Source organism: Nesoenas mayeri (assembly GCF_963082525.1).
Source record: "Nesoenas mayeri genome assembly, chromosome: 8".
NCBI lineage: Eukaryota > Metazoa > Chordata > Aves > Columbiformes > Columbidae > Nesoenas > Nesoenas mayeri.
The window spans coordinates 21,881,421-21,891,667 of record NC_137554.1 but is presented as its reverse complement, the minus strand read 5'-3'; the positions used below and the strand labels follow the sequence as shown (position 1 = coordinate 21,891,667).

At 48.9% G+C, this 10,247-nt stretch overlaps 1 protein-coding gene across 1 annotated transcript in view; it reads left to right on the top strand.

Moving 5' to 3' along the window:
• Positions 1 to 4,692: 4,692 nt before the first annotated feature.
• The window catches only part of GLIS1 (GLIS family zinc finger 1), a gene marked incomplete at its 3' end in the record, with an annotated part of 200,489 nt that continues 194,934 nt past the window's right edge, over positions 4,693 to 10,247 (top strand). Inside the window, 3 exon segments of the mRNA XM_080348359.1 lie at positions 4,693 to 4,711; positions 9,468 to 9,604; positions 9,608 to 9,857. Of these exon segments, the coding sequence (XP_080204485.1) occupies positions 9,506 to 9,604; positions 9,608 to 9,857 (349 nt within the window). The 5' untranslated portion in view covers positions 4,693 to 4,711; positions 9,468 to 9,505.

The following is a 10,247-nucleotide window of genomic DNA, read 5'->3' as shown; positions in this document are numbered from 1 at the left end:
ATAAATGTGACTTCTTTTTGATGCCAAAGTGCTTGAGGTCTGTCCTTGTGTTGCAGTGGAGATTCGCACGCGACATCTGCTAATGTGCCTGTGATTCAGAGCATTCTCAGTGTATGACTGAAGACCTTTCAAAAGCTGATTGCTTTGTGATTTCTTTAAAAGCTCTAATTCTTTTTTAAACCTTTACTTAAAAATGCATCTTTAACAGTATCTCACACTTATGTATATAAGTGTACAAGAATATAAAGTGTACATTGGGTTCCTTCTGGAGATGCAGTAACTGGCTCACACAACTCAAACAGTGATAATATCTTACACTAGTTTTGGCTTTGGGAATAATTATATTCCTCTGGCAAACTGTGCTGGTGTTTCAAATCCTTTTATATACTTCTGTCTTAACATAAAAATAATCAGTCTGTGAAGCTTCTGTGAGGTATGGGAAGAGTCTCTCTCTTTCTTTTCTGCATTCTGGGTAGTAAGGAAAAAAATAAAGCCTTTTTACAGTTGGTTTCTTTGTAACTGCAGTTCAGTTGGATCCCTCAAGCCTGATAATATTTCTCATCTGTTTAATAATCTCAAAGCTGAGCTGTGTCTTGCTGGATTGCATAACAAATGCACAAGTGAAACCGATAGCATTTGGTTTGATGGCTGTTCTGGTAAACTCGTGAACTACCTGCCTCTCCCTCCAGGTTGCTGTAGACAAGAGTATCTGAAATTATTTCACCGGCAGCTGTGGAGAGAGTACGTAGTTGATTGTTCAGATATGTTTTCCTGTTACAATGAAGTAATAAAATAGAGGCTTTAGCTCTTAAACAGCTCCTTATAAATCTGGAAAAAAGCCTGTCCTGCTATATGTTCTGCAATACAAATTTGGAAATTCAGACTGTAGGTGGACAAATGCAGTGGCCCTAGTCCTCGAAACGATTGTATGCTGCTGTCTCTGAGGGAGCTGGGCAGGACTTGCTCACGCAACAGAAGCACTTTGCCTCTTTGGAGAATTGTCCCGATGCCAACTACAGCTCAGGGCCTGAATGCACCCTTGAAATGAAGTGGTTTCGATTCTGTTGCTGCTTGCTTTGAACAGAGGCTGTATTGTATGTGCTGTGCTCGGTGTCTTAAGGCCCTAAGCAGCCATCTTCCCACCTCCTGAGACACACGTGTGGCTCCGAGGACAAGGTGAGCACCCCTGTGGATCTGTCTGCCTGCAGCTATGGAAACATTGGTCCCTTCCTGATGAATTTGCTGTTTCCTGTTCGCTTCCAGGCAAGTCATGCAGTCTGTGGGCTGTGTGCTCACCTGACCCCCTTCCAGCTGCTGGAACTGGCCATGAGCAGGATCTGCCTTGGGAGGGGAGAGGGAGGGGGGGTGTGGTGTGTGTGAATCCCTATGAGGTAGCCCTAGGAGCACCCTTAGCTGTGGAGGTGCTTCTCGCCATGTACAGTGCTGTCCCCTTTCCACAGGGATGGATGGTGGCAGCTTGCGGGGCTTTGCATGTTCAGGCAGGTATTTGATAGCTGGGGGCTTCACTGCTGAAGGCAGCCGTGCCCCCACCCCTCCCGTCACCACCCTGCCTCAAAGGTGCAATAAGAAGATGAAGGTCTGGGTGGAATCATCACAGATGCTGCAAGTTAAGGACCCTCCATACTACTCACACACCATATTTCCCATCACTGGTACTGTGTTAACATATTTACTATGTGGATCAAATGCATTTTGGGGGCTGGGGAGATATCTGGAGTCTGGTTTGCCAAGCTCTTGTGTTGTAAGGGGATGTTCTTGCACCAGAATATTACTTCCCCTTGCTGCAGACTCATGGTAGAGATCTGCATGTGGCCTATCATCATTGGACAAACCTGTGGTACAAACAAACTGTACAGCTTTCTTGTGTCTGAGAAAACAGCCTGAGAGAGCAAAACCTACAGTGTACTCTTGATTTCAGAAGACAAACAATAAACTACAGAGGATCTCACCTTTCTGCCCTTGCAAAAATGTTGGTACTACAGTAGAGCTAGTCAGTCAGGAGATAAATGAACATGGTGTCTCTGGAGCCTGCTGTGAGATCAAAACACAAATTCAGGGGGGAGTAGTTTGCTGGGTGGCCTGCTGGATATGCCAGATGATTCTTCTAATAGGTGCTGATGGCATAGGCGTTTCTCTCTTTTTTTTTTATTTTTTCCTTAATCCCTTTAAAGCGTCAGTTCCTGAAGTAGGAGGAATTTCAGAGAAATCTGTGGCCTAAGAAAAGTGTACGTGCTCATGCAATCATCAAAGGAACCACGTGCTGAGCAAATAGTGAGCTCTTCTGCCTCCCCTGCCCAAAGCACATAAAAAAAATACAGACTTTGCCTTTTGCTTCTTGAATAACTCAACTTTTAAATCTGACTACTAAAACAACAATGCTGAGGAGGCTGTTGTATTTAACTGCATCTTGTCTGAAAAGGTACAGCGAGAGCCCTAGAGTGAATTTTGAGGGAATTGGGAGGGGGATTATATAGCTGCCTGTGAGTCAAGACTGATACAGGTGACGTGTAAGCATCATTCTCCGCTCTCACTTAGCAAGTCCCAGTTGTGGGCTTAGTAATGTTAGGATGTTTCAGATCAAGAGACCGGTTAGGTGAATACCTTCAGGGCAAGCTTGAAGGAGCAGGTAGATGGAGCACCAGTTTTGTAAACCGCTGGGTTCCCTGTCTGTTTACCAGCAGAGATCACTGCTCAAAGCAGGTTTGGGGAAGTCCCAGGCTCTGGACCTTTGGTGGTACAAAGTTCTGGGTTGAGCGCAGGGCCTGGGGAAGGATTTATCAGCTACCAGGAAGAGCTTTGTAGGAAGACAAAGCCCAGACTCATTGTTAGTGCAAGCTGAACGCTGCAGGGAGAAATGGTTTGTCCTTGCCTTTGTCACAGAGATCCTGTGCAGCACGTCAGCTCTTCAGGGTGGCCACTCTTTGCAAAACTCCCAGTTTCCACATGCTCCGTTGGGGACACCAAGGGTTGAATTCAACTGATGGAACTGGAAATGTGCTGTACTGTATACAATGATGGGAAATGCTAAATAACCTAGAGCGAGGAGTGGGGGAAACAGTCAGTCTTTGTCACAAGCTTAGTACTCAAACTGAAGCTTTTGGGTTCTGGGCCTCTGTTGGAAAATGGGATTTAGTCTAACCTCATCCTCCTTCACCTCCAATGATGATGAGTAAATACTTGTTTGCAAATCAGTAGGCTGCTGCAGTGATGGACACCAAAGAAATGCCCTGGAGAAAATTAATAATTCTCTGTTCTGCACAGGGCTTGGCTGGTGCGCAGTAAATATAGTCAATGTGCGATCCAGACGCTCTGCCAATGAAGAGAGAAGAGAAAAGCGACTGGCTGCTCATTCCACAATCCCTATCTTCAGTGCATTGAATATTTTGGTCCCCAGGCAAAACGACTGTGGGGCCATGTTATGAAGCCAGTACTATAACTCATTTATAGCAGGCATGAACTGAGGTTTTACCAGTAATTCTAGTCCTGGCATGTCTCAATGCCGAGGACTGGATTTTACAAGCTGAACGTTCCTAACTTGTGCTGTCCTGGTAGTTTTGTTTGTTTGTTTATGACTTAAGTTTATTTTACTACCTATGTTGTATAAGCATGGAGTGAGAGATGAATCTATTTATAGATCTATGCAGAGAAACACTAGAGATGAATGTTTGAGGAAGCTAACTGCAGCTGTGAACAACCATGTCCTCAATGGAGGCTGGTCAAACTGTACGGGATTTTTTCCTCAAAGTCCTCTAGAATGATCTGCCAGGAACTGGGGAGGCAGGAAGGAGGGATATGTAGTGTTACAGTGGCTTTTGGAGATGCTGGTAATTTCTTGCAGTCTCTGTAAGACAAAGGTGGATTCAAGATTATGATTTTTCCCAAAATATGCTAGCTATTGAAGAGAGCCTTGTTTCTAAAAGATAAGTCACTGTGATCTCAGGAATTTATTTTTTTCTAACTACAAGAACTATAAACAAATCTGTAAGTTATGAGGCAATAGCTGAGTACATCGCTAGATAATGTGTGGTCAGTTTGACCCCACTGTCTTCATTTAGGAGGTCACTTTAAAACCACTATAAAGAAGGGTTTTGTGCTGCCTTAAAGGGATATGGGCAATCTCTAAGAAACAAGCATGCTTACAGAGACAATCCTTTTGGCTCAGTTTTTGTTTGGTTGTTTCTCTTTTACTATCTCTGGTGCAGTAAATTAAAACAAAAACAAGTCTGGACTTGGCATGTCTTTGTAAATAAACTGCTGTGTGTGAATTGACAGCTCATTTACAACCAGGTTATTTATAACAAAGTTTGTTATTTCTCCCAACAGAGAGCTTGTTTTGCCCTATATTAACAGAATGCTTATGGTAACACCTCCCACCTCTGTCTATACTGCAGCAGTTACACAAAGGCCTCACAATTTCAATTGTGTCCTTTTGAAATTCAGTTTTGTTGCCTCCTGGAGTAGAAGCAGAGATTTCAGTACGTGAGCTAGAGATTAATACTTCAACTCTGCTTGTTTGCTCTGCGCAGCTCACGTTACCTGTATCTCTCCTGCTTTGTTCCTCTCCTCCCACAGAAGAACTGCTTGGGGAACTGGAGTTTTCAGCATCTACAAGTTTCTCAAAGATCTGGTTTGTGATCAGCCATAGTTACAACTGGCTGAGGCCAGTTACAACCGTCTGCTCCTGACAAAGGTAAAGAGCACACTTCGAAGACTGATTATGATAAACTGAGGTCCCCTTCACGTAATGTTCTTTTACTCCTCCTCTTTCCCTCAGGTTTTACAGATGATCTCTCATTGTTGTCATGTGTTCAGCTCTCAGGCAGCATCATCTCCAGCTGGGACAGCTGTGCCTCTGCTTGTGCAGCTGTGACCACAGGGGCTCATGCTGTCTGGAGCAAAGAGGCTGCAAGTCTCCAAAGCCACCTGTAGACCCTGAGAAAACCACTGTTGTGGCAATGACCTGATCTTGGCTGCTATCAGCGAGGAAAAAGCTCAAGTATCAAACATGTTTAAACTTTGTTTTTCTCCTCACTGCTCTGAGTAAGCTTTGAGTTGGGCCTGGTGTGATACAGCCTTGTGTGTGCTCAGGGCGTATTTACACTAAACTGTGCAGGGGTGGTGCAGGACTGCCTAGTTTCTGTGGCTAACAGGGTCTGGGAGCTGGTCTTGGTGTCACAGCCTTGTCCTACCACCACCAGTGCCCACAATCACAAGGGCAGGGAAGTTGTTGGTGTTTCAGTGCCGCCTGGCTACAAGGACACCAATCGGCACAACTAGCGCCATTGGTCCAGCAATTGTCTATGTCCTGGCTTTTTCTTAGTTGCTGTGAGGTACAATCTCACCCTAGCCTGAGCTAGCCTTAGACTGCTGTCTGTTTTCTCTTTCTTTGCTCACCAACTAGGAGTGAATGGGCAGATGGGCAAGTTTCTGGTTACTTATCACCGGTGTCCTATCTTGACTTAGGGAGAGGATATTCAGGCAAGCAGTTGGATTCCTCTGGACATTTTTTATCCCATATTGCAACCTCATGTTTCATATCTGACTTGAAATGAAGCACCCCCAGGGACTATCTTCAGGGACTGAAGACAGACTATCTGCCTTAACTGGAAGGCCTGATTTGGTGATGCATGATGGCAACTTCATTAACAGAGGGAAGAGGCAACTGGGCTAGCTGTGGGTCATGCTATGACCCATGACCACAGCACTTGGCAACTAAGAAGGCTAATGTGGAGAAATCTCCTCCCTCCCTGTATCGCTGTCATGGAGGAAGAGGCCAATGACTGGTTTATGCAAGGACACAAGGAGGGGAGGCACCCATCTAACTCATGGATGTAGTGACAACATTGGGTGAATCAGTATTTGCTGTACAGCTTGTGCATACAGCGAAGTCATGGTGACCCAGGGCATAAAACAGTCTTAGCAGCTACGCTTGCACTTCCTTGGCCTTTGTTCCAGAACCAAAACATATGAAGCGTCTTCTGATTCAGCAGGGAGAGAAAGGGAACTGCTTAACTCTTTCATTAGTATAATGATTCAAGGAGCACTTGTACCTCCCAGCACTTGTTCCTCCCATGTCTGTGGACTTGCCAGAGGAGCCAAATCGTTGCTTTGAAAGAGTCTCTCTTTGAAAGTCTCTCTTGGGCACAGCTGGGCCTGGAGGAGGATGTCTATCCACCACCTGCTTCCCTTGCTGAGGCCCAGGGATGGGCATCCCTAGCTGGATAGTCCCAGCAAAGACAGGGCAGCTGCCGAATGCCTCACTGGAAACTGAGGAAATACTGTTGTGAGAGGAGGCTTGAGTCCATGTAGCCTCCTTTCCTACTGGGCTGGAAGGAATGTGGGTAACTGCAGCTTGAAGTATGCAGTCCATGAGAAATCATCTGCCACAGACATTTATCACGCTGTGAAGGGCCTTAACCCTACATGCTGTTGATGCTTGGAGCTGGAATGTGCTTCAGTCCAAAACCTTATTGGCCAACCATGTGTAAAAAGGCTTTTTAAAATTATTATTATAATTATTATTATAATTATATATATATATATATTTTTTTTTTAATCTACTCTGAGGGTGCCCAGAGCGCAGAGGAGGCTTCGTGCCCCCTCCTGCTGCAGAGCACGGAGCAGCCCAGCCCTGGGCTATTGCTAAGCGAGTGGCGGCACCTGCCGGTATTTTGCTGAATATTTTGGATAACGGTGATGGTGAGGAAAAGAAATGGAATTAAAACAGCGGTTCAGAGCAGGACACGCATGGCCTGAGGTAGAGAATTCACAACGGTGTTGGTTAACGAGGTGAGAGCAGCCAAGTGTTGAAGTCTGTCCTTTTCTCGGCTTGCTGTGGGAAGATCCATAGCCATGAAAGAAAATCCCCCCAGGAAGTTATACAATACAGCCAGAACTACTTGTTTTCTAGGAAACTCCCTCTAGTTTAGATACTTAGACAGTGTGCATCAATGTAGGTGTAATAATTTGAACAAGCTGAGGCCATGTTCAGCATCCACCTAAACACTAGTTGTGCTGGAAGCAGAGGGATTACCCTGGTTATGCTACGCTCAGGGATAATATTTCCTCAGTAAATTTTACTGCCTCTTCACATCACGGGAGTTTAGATTGTTACCACAGTGTATTTGTGTCTTAAGTAATTGCTGTTTCTGGTGGCACTGCCAGGTGCCCTTAGCAATTCCAAATGGAAGAGAAGGAGCTGTTTGGTTCCAGGGCCCTGCAGGCCAATGGGAGCGGGGCATGGAGGTGGGTTCGCAGAGCACCGAGAGGTGATGTGGAGCTGCAGAGAACAGCCGTGCAGAGGGATAACTTACGCTGAGAATTTTTACTTTTCTTTTTATAAATCCCCAGGATATCACCTGTAAAATTGTGTTGATAATTAGGTTTGTTTCCTACAAAGGTAAGGTGAGGATTTCTTCCTTCTCATGGCATCTTGCTTCCACTAGCATATTCTGAGGACGTTTAACCAGTTTTTTACCAAATTTGACAGAGAGCTATTAACTTCTAACAATTTAAGACATGGCCTTACACAAGAAAAAGACCCTATTACTGCCCTTGTTGAAGGGAAAGGCTTGCAGACTTCTTCTTTGGTAGACTTCAGGGCATCCATGCTGGGCAGGAAGGAGGAGAGGCACTGCAAATGGGACTTCATTAGTACTGCTGCTCCCAGAACTGCTTGTACCATCTCAAGATCTCATGTCTTTTATGGAGAGTCACCTCCCTCCCACCACATCCACAACATTCATAGCATTTGCCAAGAAAAAGTCACATGCTCCTGTCTTGACCATTCCTTTATGTTATTAACCAGATGGATAAAACCGAGCAAGGCACTTTGTGCAGCATCTGTGCTCCAAGATCTCAGTAATCTAGCTGTGGGATGCTCCTTGGGAGGCAGGTAGCAAGACACCAGTTTGGTAGCTGTCCCTCCTCCTCGTTCTTTATTTCCCAAGCCTCTCCTTTAGGTTTGATGTGAACAGGCATGATTTTCAACCAGATGTCTGCCTGATTTACACCCATGTAAATCAGAGGTGACTCTGAGTCACTCCTATCTTTGAACTGTCCTGGTGTAGTCACAGAGCTGCCGCACTGCACCTGTGCTGACAGCAGCAGGTGGTGCAGCAGGGTGCAGACATCTCCGAGCTGGCAAAGAGTGGGCTGGTAAATCTCGCTGATCCAAAGCTGCACATCGTAGCTCAGCCTGTGTTTGCCTCGAACCAGGCCCAAGCTACTAAACCCAGCTAGATTGCTTCCAGACTTGCACTGGCCCAGGAGGAGCCAGTGCAAATGTCACTGATGTGTGCTGCTTGCACTGAGCTAGTTTAATGTCACTACCAGAGTGGGCCAGCTCCAGGCACCTGTAGGAGAGGAAGAGAATAATGCGTGGCCACTGTATAAAGAGGAGCACTGATTGCATCTGAAGCTGTGTCATTGAGGAGATGTCTTGGCCAGGTTGTACCTGGTTCTAACACGTCTCCTCCTTCCTGGGCCCAGGCTGTTGGCAGTGTGGCTGCTGGCAAGGTGCGGGCGCTCAGACGAGCTCGGGGCGCAGGGCGATGCCCGCGGTGAGCGCGGCGCTGCCGGCTCCCTGCTCTTCTCCGGCGCGGCGAGGCTGCGGGAAGGGGGGCCGGACCCCGCTGCCCGCCGCGCCGCTGTTAAAGCCCCGAGGGGCGGCCCCGGCGGCACAGCCCTCCCCCTGCCCGCCCCGACCGGCCCGAGCGAAGGGCTGGCCCCGCCGCCGCGCCAGGGTAATGGCCCGGGCCGCCTTCACTCAGGCAGCCGGCTGTGCGGCGGGGAAGCGGGGCTGAGCCCATGAGCCCGGCGCGGCGGCGGTGGGAGCCGGCGGGCAGCGCGTCTTCCCGGGCGGCCCCTCCCAGGTAGGAGCAGGGGGGCGCGGTTGTCACCGCCCCGCCGAGGTGCTGCCGTCCCTCCCGCACGGCCGGGGCCGGTGACCCAGGGGTCGCGGTGAGCCCGGCGTAAACGCCCGGCGTCGGCAAACACGCCCCGCGGCGCTGCGCGCGCTGCCGCCGCGTCTGCTGTTGCCTGGGCGTCCGCTGTTTGGATGCCTCAGCTGAAAGGCACCGGCCTCGAACGCAACCCCGGCCGTGCCGTGCGCCGGGCTCCCCTCCCCTGCCGGCCGGGCTCGCCTTCCCCGCAGCGGTTACGAAAAGCCTGTCGGTGTTGCCTGGAGAGGGAGGAAAGCCGAGGCGCGGCGCCAGCCTCCCCGTCCTTTCCAGGCGGGACGCCGCCGAGCTCTGATCCCCCCCCGCCCCGTTTCTTCCCCGGGGTGCGTGCGAGCGCGAGCGGGGCTGCGGGTGCGTGGGGCTCCTCGCGGGCAGCCGTTAACGGCCGTTGGCGGCGCGCGCGGGGCTGAGGGGGCGGCCGGGCTGAGGAGGCGACCGGGCTGAAGCGGCCACGGGCGCTGACACCCCGTGTGCCCCTCGGTGCAGGAGAGCGGCGAGGGCCCTGGCAACCGCCGGACGCGGACATGCACTGTGAGCCCGTGGAGGGTCAGAAAGCCAACGCCGGTTCGGCTCGCTGCGAGGTGACCGATAAATGCCAGGGAGCGCCTGTGAAGGAAGTGCCGTGAGTGACTCGTCCCAGCGCTGGTAAAGCTCTTTTGAATCCTCAGATGTCCTTTAAAGTGACTGTCAGCAACAGCAGCGACCACACGGAGCCTCAGCAGAGCCCCCCTGAAATGTCAGCGCCTCTGCTAGATTTCGTCCCCAAAAGACCCAGCATATTCGAGAGGATCCCGATTCTGCCCAGGGCGCAGGAGCTGCGATGCGCTAGAGGCTCCAAAGAATATTTCCAGCAGCAGAAACATCAAAGCGTGAAGGGTGAGTTTAAAAATGCATGAACTGAACACTACCGCCACAAAAAAAGTATATCCACAAACAAACAAAAATGTGTATCAAGCTCCTTTTATGTTTGTTTGGGGCTTTTTTGCCTCCTTCTTTTGGTCTTAAGAATATTTTCTAACTTGTTTATTTAACTGCAAGCTTTCTTTTCTTTTGATTTCTGTGCACCTAGGAGGTGCAGGATAAACTCGACTGTTTTTTTGCCACAGGGCAGTAGAAATTTTGTCAATATTCTTTAAGAAATCGTGTGACCAGCATCTTCTTTAGTTCTCCTGACCGACTGCTGCTCGGTTTGGTTGCTTCTCAGTGGTGGTTGTTTTGAGGATGGTGCTGGACACAGGGTTAGTCTGTCCTGCGCCTCAGCCTGTG